The sequence below is a fragment of the Rousettus aegyptiacus genome, unplaced genomic scaffold, assembly GCF_014176215.1.
Source record: "Rousettus aegyptiacus isolate mRouAeg1 unplaced genomic scaffold, mRouAeg1.p scaffold_m13_p_12, whole genome shotgun sequence".
Taxonomy (NCBI): Eukaryota; Metazoa; Chordata; class Mammalia; order Chiroptera; family Pteropodidae; genus Rousettus; species Rousettus aegyptiacus.
The window spans coordinates 59,754,453-59,762,522 of record NW_023416287.1 but is presented as its reverse complement, the minus strand read 5'-3'; the positions used below and the strand labels follow the sequence as shown (position 1 = coordinate 59,762,522).

At 33.3% G+C, this 8,070-nt stretch overlaps 1 protein-coding gene across 1 annotated transcript in view; it reads right to left on the bottom strand.

The window, feature by feature from the left end:
• Positions 1–5,630: 5,630 nt before the first annotated feature.
• The window catches only part of PSMA8 (proteasome 20S subunit alpha 8), a 28,563-nt gene continuing 26,123 nt past the window's right edge, over positions 5,631–8,070 (bottom strand). The window contains exon 7 of the mRNA XM_016160073.2: positions 5,631–6,200. Coding sequence (XP_016015559.1) covers positions 6,108–6,200 — 93 coding nt within the window. The 3' untranslated portion in view covers positions 5,631–6,107. The remainder of the gene's footprint in view (positions 6,201–8,070) is intronic.

Here is an 8,070-nt window from a genome sequence, read left to right as displayed (position 1 = left end):
ATGAACAGTAATGTTCATCAATAGAAGACTGGTTAATAATTTAATGTTACACCTGTACCTTGGAAAGAATGATCCTCACGAAATCCTCAAAGATTTTTCAAGTGAAAAAGGCAAGAGACAGAACAGTATATAGTATGCTACCATTTGCATTAAAAGATATATTCATATTTGCTTCTATATGTCTAAACTATCAATGGAAGTATACTGAAAATATCAGTGGAAACATACTGATAACATAGGTTGCCTCCAAGAAGAACTTAGTTACAAAAATAAGATGGCATATTTGACTATATAATTTTTTTAAATTATGTACTATGTGAATGTATTTATTCAAGAGTAATATAAAAATTCATTTCAGTGAGACTATTACATACATTTCTTCACTTTGTTTATTTTTGATATATGCCTCTTGGATTCAAGATCTTAGAAAAAAAGTCTAGTCCCATTTGCTATATATGTAAAGCACAATGCACCTTTATAACCTTTTATTAAAAATACAGGGAAAAAACTTCTTACAGTTTTTCATCGCATTAGGCATTTTTATGATCTCTCGGTAACCACTGAAAATTTTTGTGAAATTATGATTTAAAAATTGCTTAATTTCTTTCTCAAGGAATCTCAATGGATATAAGTATATATGTTCAATTACATTGCATTAAGCATGGACATACTTGGACCGAAAAGTTCTAAGGAAATATGAAATGTTAGTAGATTAAGTGGTTTTTTTCAAACTTGAAAAGTATTTATTTCAATCACATTCTTTTCCAAAGACCAATTAGAAATTTACAAGGTTCTGAATGTCTTTTAAAATTTACTGTGCAAACTCTAAATCTGTTTCCTAAGAGAATTAATCATTTTACTTCAAAATAATGGTGAGATTGTCATACCTTTCATTACTTTATTCATTTGGTGATCTTCCTCAAGATGATCAGGAATGAAGGAAAAAAAGAAATTTTTAAAAAGGTTTAAAGTCCTAACCTTAGTAATGAAGCAAAGTGGTCTCTGGCTCTTTGAGACAAAGGAGTATTATAATGAACTCACTTATATCATCCACTACTTAATATATTGTGTCAAATGTAGTTGAACCCTGCTGTTTCTCTCTTCCAATCATCCTGATTTTGCTTTTTATTTTTACTACATGTGGATATATTCATAGATAACATATTATAGTTATGAAAGCTTTTAATTTTTCTCAAACAATGCTTCTTGAGAAGTCTTGCATGTTTAAATTTTCTTAATCTTGTTCTCTGCATTAAATGTATTTTGGATTTATAATTATGATATACATAATAAATAAGTGCAGATAACTTACATGTACAGTAGAGAGACTAATGAAGTGAACATGCCCAGGCTCACCACTCAGCTTTACAAAATCATTCCTGTTTGTGCATTCCTCTGCACAACTCCTATCCTGAATTTCCCAACAATCATTCCCTTGCTTTTCTTGTTTTATCTCAAACATTGTATCTTTTAAACACTATATTTAGCTTTGTAGGTCTTTAAGTTTTCTATAAACATTGTGTATACCTTCTCACAGTTGGCTTTAGTTTTTGCTCAATACATATCCAGGTCGATGCCCATAGCTGTAAATGCTTTCTTTTTCCCTGCTATATGGTATGCTACTGTATGAGTAAATCAGAATTTATTCATTCGTTTTCCTTTTGATGAATATTAGGTTACTTCTAATTATTATTATTATTTTTTGCTATCAAAAACAATGCCTTTGCACATGTTAGTGTTTCTCTAAGCCATGACCTTCACAGTGGAACTGCAGGCTAAAGGGCATATACCTCTGACTTTACTAAAATAGAGATATTTTGATGTACATTTTCAGATAGTTGAATTATCAATTTTTTCCTTAATGTTACCATTTTTTGTATCTTGTTCAGAAAATCTATCCTTACCTCTAAGGTCTTAAAGTTATTTTCCTATATTGTCTTTTAAAAGTTTTACAGTTTATGTTTAGATCTTTAATTCATAAGGAATGGATTTATTTTTTTAATGGTGTGGAGTACAGGTCCACTGTTATTTCCAAGTAAATAACCAGTTGTCCCATCACCATTTATTAAAGAGCATATCCTTTATTACTGATATGCAATGCTAGCCAGAACCAAGTATCCCAGCAAAGGAGGATGTGTTCATAGGCTCTCTGCTGTCTCATTCTTAGTTTGCTTATTCCCTGTGCCAATAAAGTTTCCTCCAGGGCAGAACCAGCATCTGCTCAAATGCCTTCTCTGCTTTACAAATCCCTTTCTGTTTTTGGTCTCTGGGGATTTCCCTTACTTCTTTTGAATACGGTTATGCATTTAAAAGGATGTTTGTTAGCTTTTATCCAGGATTTCTATGTCTGCAGTGAGAGATTTTTCAGACTACCTGGTTAACCATATCCCAGGGATGGAAACAGAAGCCATTTAGCCCATTCATAAAACCAAATGTTTGTGATTATCTCATCTTGAGGATATGAGGGAGAAAAAGCCCAAAGTGTTTGCATATTGGGGAATTATCTTTCAGTAACATAAGTAAAAATGACATCTTAAATAGCAACAGTGTTTACATTTTGGTTAAAACTTCACATTAAATAAAAAACTGCTTTGTTTAGATCAAGGAAATTTGGCTGTAATAATGCTTAGATTTCCAAAATAAAACAAAGCAATAAATAGTCAGAATCTCATATCCGTTACAGAAGAATAAAGCCAGTGAGATATAAAAGCTCCTGCATCTCATGAAAGAGCTTTGGGAGGGAGATTTAGGCAAAATGTGTCCATTTTGATGGTGGCAAAGCACTGTATCAGCACCATGGACATAAATTAAATAATGTGTTTCATGACAATTGTTAAGAGAATTAAATGAATTAATATTTGTAAAGAACACAGAACAGTGGCATGTAGTAAGCACTATATGAGTACTTGTTAAATAAGAATAAGGAGTAGAATTATAACCATATCATTTGGATGATGTATCACTATTTCCCCTAGATAAGAAATATGAGATCCATACAAGTAAACTATGGTACAGAAGAGAGTCTTTAACATTATATCTATTTATAGCCAAATCCATCTAGAGGTATAGGATGTAGTATTCTCAGATAAGAGGTAAAAACTGACATAGGGAACTATCACCCCTTCTTTTGTTTATTGATACGCAAAATGGATCTTATTTCTTTTTTACAAAATCTGGTGCATACACTACATTTACTAGGGATGATTTAAATAAGTTACTCCAGCAACCATTAACAATATGTTCCATATTAAATTCACAGAATGTAAAGGAAATATACTTTTCATTATTCATATAACTTGTAAGAATGGGCTCAACAATTTGGTAGTATAACTTCTTTTAAGACTAGTCCATATCTTATTCATTTCTGGTATCTGGCAAAAAGAGAATGTTCAACCAGGGATGAGTGGTAGTAAGGGAATGACACTTCAAATTCCTGCACCTACAGAAGGTATTCCAGGACCATATTATGTTGCGTAACAATAAATTCCTCTCTTCCTGAAGTTCCCCATTTTTATTAACCAGAGTCTGAATCTAGTCTCAGGGGCCCTGCATGAAATACATATTCATTGACTATATGATATCTTCCCATCACTACAATGTTTAACAAGGGCCAAAAAGATTAGGAAATTGACTTCTACATTAAATGAGAGATTAGACTGTAGATGCTCCTTGACTTAAGGATGGGGTATGGCCCAACAAGCCATCATAAATTGAAAACACTGTAAGTCAAAAGTGCTTTTAATACACTACCCTACCGAACATCATAGCTTAGCCTATTCTACCTTAAACATGCTTAGAACATTTACATTAGCCTACAGTTTGGGCAAAATCATCTAGCACCATAAAAATGATGCAAAGTATTGGTTTACTCTCATGGTTGCATGCCTGATTGGGAGCTGTGGCTCACTGCCATTCCCCAGCATTACAAGGCAGTATTGTAATATATATCACTAGCCTGAGGAAAGATCAAAATTCAGAATTCTAAAGTATAGTTTCTATTGAATGTGTATCATTATCATACCACTGTAAAGTTGAAAATCATTAAGTTGCACAATCATAAGTAAGTTGGGAACCATCTGAAGATGATTTGTCTTCCCCCTTTATCTCATTATCTAATATTTGCAACTATCTGTAACTTAACAGCTCAACAAGCATGTATTAAGTTCTTAACAAGAGGCAAGTTGTGGAAATAATGAGAGATACGGGTCTGAGTCTGGCTTCCTGAGGAGCAAGTTTCGTGGGGAAGATAGACACAGAGGTTCACAGACCTAATCCCAATTGTGATTATAATTATTTGGGTTTAATATCTGCCTTCTCATAAAACAGTAATGAGAACCAAAACTGAGCTTACTCTTTATTACTATATCCCTAGCATCAAACAGTGTCTGCTCCTGAAAGCACTTAAAATTTGTTTAAAAAAGTAGATCAGATAATTTCAATAGAGTATAATCAGTGCCAAGAAAGAGGTATATGCAAGATACTAAGCCATGTATTGAGAATATCAAAGATTCACAATGGGTTCATGGCAGTACAGTAGGATAATGCAAACATTCTACCTCTCCTGTGTCGTATGCGTATGCATGAAGACAGATATCTTCAGTGGGAGCTGACCTAAAGTGCTAAAATTTTGTTTAGTAAGCCTTCTGCTTGGGAAGTACTTTGCTTCTGACTAACTAAACAGGGTCAGGAGGTGATTGGGATCAAGTATTTGGCTTTGATTGTAAAACAGGTTGGGTATGGGGAGCCATGAAATTCCATGATTCCAATGAAACAAGAAAGCAAGTCGGGGCATATTTGGAGTGGAATACAGATTATATATTCCTCCCTAGAAAATGCCCTACAGTCTTTATGTTAGAGGAAGTTAAATGCAGAACCAGAAGGCCACAGGAATTTGGCCCATGATGAACACCAGTAAGATGGCCCTGTAAGATCTTTATACCTCTTAAAATTCTGACTGCTCTTTCTTTTGTTCTTGCTTCACAGCACTACAACCACCAATGGCTTAGAGCTTATGATAGCTGCTTCTTTGCTAAACTGATTCTTTTCTTTCCCATCTCCTTTGACCTTTTCATTCCTCTGCAAAAATTCAATCTCTCTCCTCTCTGTTTTCAAAAAGGACATTAAAAAGAGGACAAAGCTGTAAAATAATAAGGTATATGGACTTTTGTTTTTATACCTATCAGTATCCTTTACTTTCAAAAATATAACTTTATCACAGACATTAAGCACATTATTTCTGGGGCCTTTTGGATTAAACACGCTCTGTGAGCAGGGATCATTTCAGTATTTTTGTTCCTCTCAAAAGCCTAGTATAATGCATATTGTAAAATGCACTCCAGATTTATGATGGAACATGTAACAAATCTAAGACACTGTACATACTTAAGATAAAATAAAAATAAAAACTGAGAATTACATGTATTCTCTCCTTATTTTCATAAAGTACCCTGCTCAGATGACCTTATAAGCTGTTACCATTTATTTTAACTGCCTTTTTGAATAAGGCCTTTAATATTGTTCTATGAACAAAATGATATACTATAATTTATAAAATGAAAAAGGTAAAATAAAGCTAATATAATATTTAAAAATGAAGAGAAAAGACAAAATTTCAACAATTAACACAAGGATGTTTTCATCATTCATTTAGAAATGCAACTCAGTATTATGTTGTTTATTTTCAAATAGGTATCTCTCTACCTGACAGTCAATACTCAAATGTCACGAAATTTTTTAAAATTTAATAAAGCCAGGAAAATAAACATTTGGGAAAAAAATTAAAGTTTTTTTCTTAATTAAATTTTTCATATATGAAGAAAAGTAACATACTGGGCAACAAGTTATAAAGTATAGTCTCGGGCTTATGTGGAATTATGAATGCTTTTAACAACAAATGGATCTGCCAGAACTTAACAACAACTGAAATCTTTTTAAAAAATCTTCATATTAGTGTATGTTTGTCCATGTAATAGACTGAAGACAACCATAAATCTAGTATTCTCAAAACAGTATATAACTAATAAAAGTAATGCCACAAATCAACTTATTTCCTTTAATTCTAAGGAGTACAATAAAACATTAAAAGCTCCCAGTTTTCATACTAAGAATTAGGCAGTCTTCTTTGATTTTTTCTTCTCTGCTTCTTCCTTTTCCTTTTCTATTGCACTTACTTGTAATTCAATTTCTTTGGCACTAAACATCTGAAAAGAAAAAATTTAAAAAAACAAGTTACAATTATGCCAATAATTTCTAAATATTTACAATATTAAGGAACTATTATATCTTATAAATTCCTATTTTCTATTTATAACTTTATATTTTATAACTTCAAATATATAATAAAATGTTTCAAAAGATTCAAAAGCAACACAGTTGAACTATTATGGACAAAAACAGAACTCTATGCCATTTCTACCATCTTTGTGCTAAAAAAGAAAGCAGGGCAAAATGTGATATTACATTACATATCCTACATAAGGATATAACTCTGAAAACATTTTAATGCAAGTCATTCAGTTCATGAGCAAGTAAGTCATTACTGAACTCCTCCTACCTTAACCCCACTGTATGATCAGATAGAGTTTGACTATTTTATCAGCTCACAGACTAGCCAAAAAGGTTTGGGAAAAGATGATTTGCACTGCTTTATTTATAACTCCTCACTAAGTACAAAGCAAAAAGTTATTTTATTTAAATCAATTTTATTTTATTTTAATTCAAAAATGGGAGCAAATTACTCAAGATCATACTGTTAAACAAATGGATCTGCCAGAACTTAAATCAAGGTCTATCCAATTCCAAAGCATGCGTTTTATTCACCATTCTGAAATATCATGTAAAAGGATGGGATAACTTTGCCGCCTAGAAACATACCGTCCTACCAATCGTAAGGAAAAACAGTTGTCCAACTGGGTGTGTGTATGTCTATCCAGAGGGGTGTGTGTGAGTGATGAGGCTGGAGAGCTGACTCTGTCCTCAGTGGTTTTGTGTTCCTGTGGTATTGATACATCTGTCTCTGGGCCCTTGGCAGCAGGGATGACAACCCAGCCCAGTTCCAATCTCCACACTCTGTGCTCAGCATCCTGGTTATTTATGTGGGGTCATATAGGGGAAGACCCACTACCCTGTCCCTATTTCTCATATTTACTGAAACTTTGCTGCTGTCCCATGCTCATGTCTGCATCCATTGGTTAATAATAAAATATGGGAATGTGGTATCAAAATGACGATAGTAACAAACCCCCTCTGAAACAAAAACAAAAACAAAAAAAACCCACTGTTCCACACAGCACTGATTTCAACACTTCTCCTTGAAATATTTTTCTTAAAACAAAAGAAAAGGTATATGTAAAATAATCCTTCCTAGCATATTTTTTATGTAGTTTCCCATGCTTTGAGTGCTTTTGTACATTCAGCTAAAGAAAGCTAGTTGGCAAACTACACTGTAAAGTTCTACCTAATGAACAATAGTGAATCGCTTTTCAAATGTTCTTTAGCCAATGAGTCCTCTATCATAATATTCAAAACAATTTATCACATCGTTCTAAACAATCTATTTTGTGGTCCAGCAGTTTTAACCCGTAATGACTGACAAAAGGTATACAAATAATAGGGTTAGATTTGCCACAAAGAAATATGGTAACGTTATCACACTTGGTATTAAAATTTAAGTCTTAACATGGGCTCAAGGCACTTTTAAGTGAAAAGTTGAGAAAATAGATGAAAACCACTAGGCAGACAAGAATGGGTGGAGGTTTTCTGACATAATGGAGGGTAACATGTTAGAAGCCTGGAGGGCCCACAATTATATAAATGGCAGTTGAATGACATCATCTAGATTTCAGAAGATTTAAAAAATACTGTAAGAGTAACTGCTCTCTATGTCATGCCAGGAATGAACCTCCATAGGGAATTGACTATACTGAACCCATGAAGGACTGACTCAGTAGGGGTTCCTACTTCTAAGAACGCATACATGGGGTAGGTCTGAATACAGATCTCAGCACCTCTAGATCTTCATGAAGGGCTAGGGATAAGTCACTACTTGCCTTAAGCACATACAAATTAGTG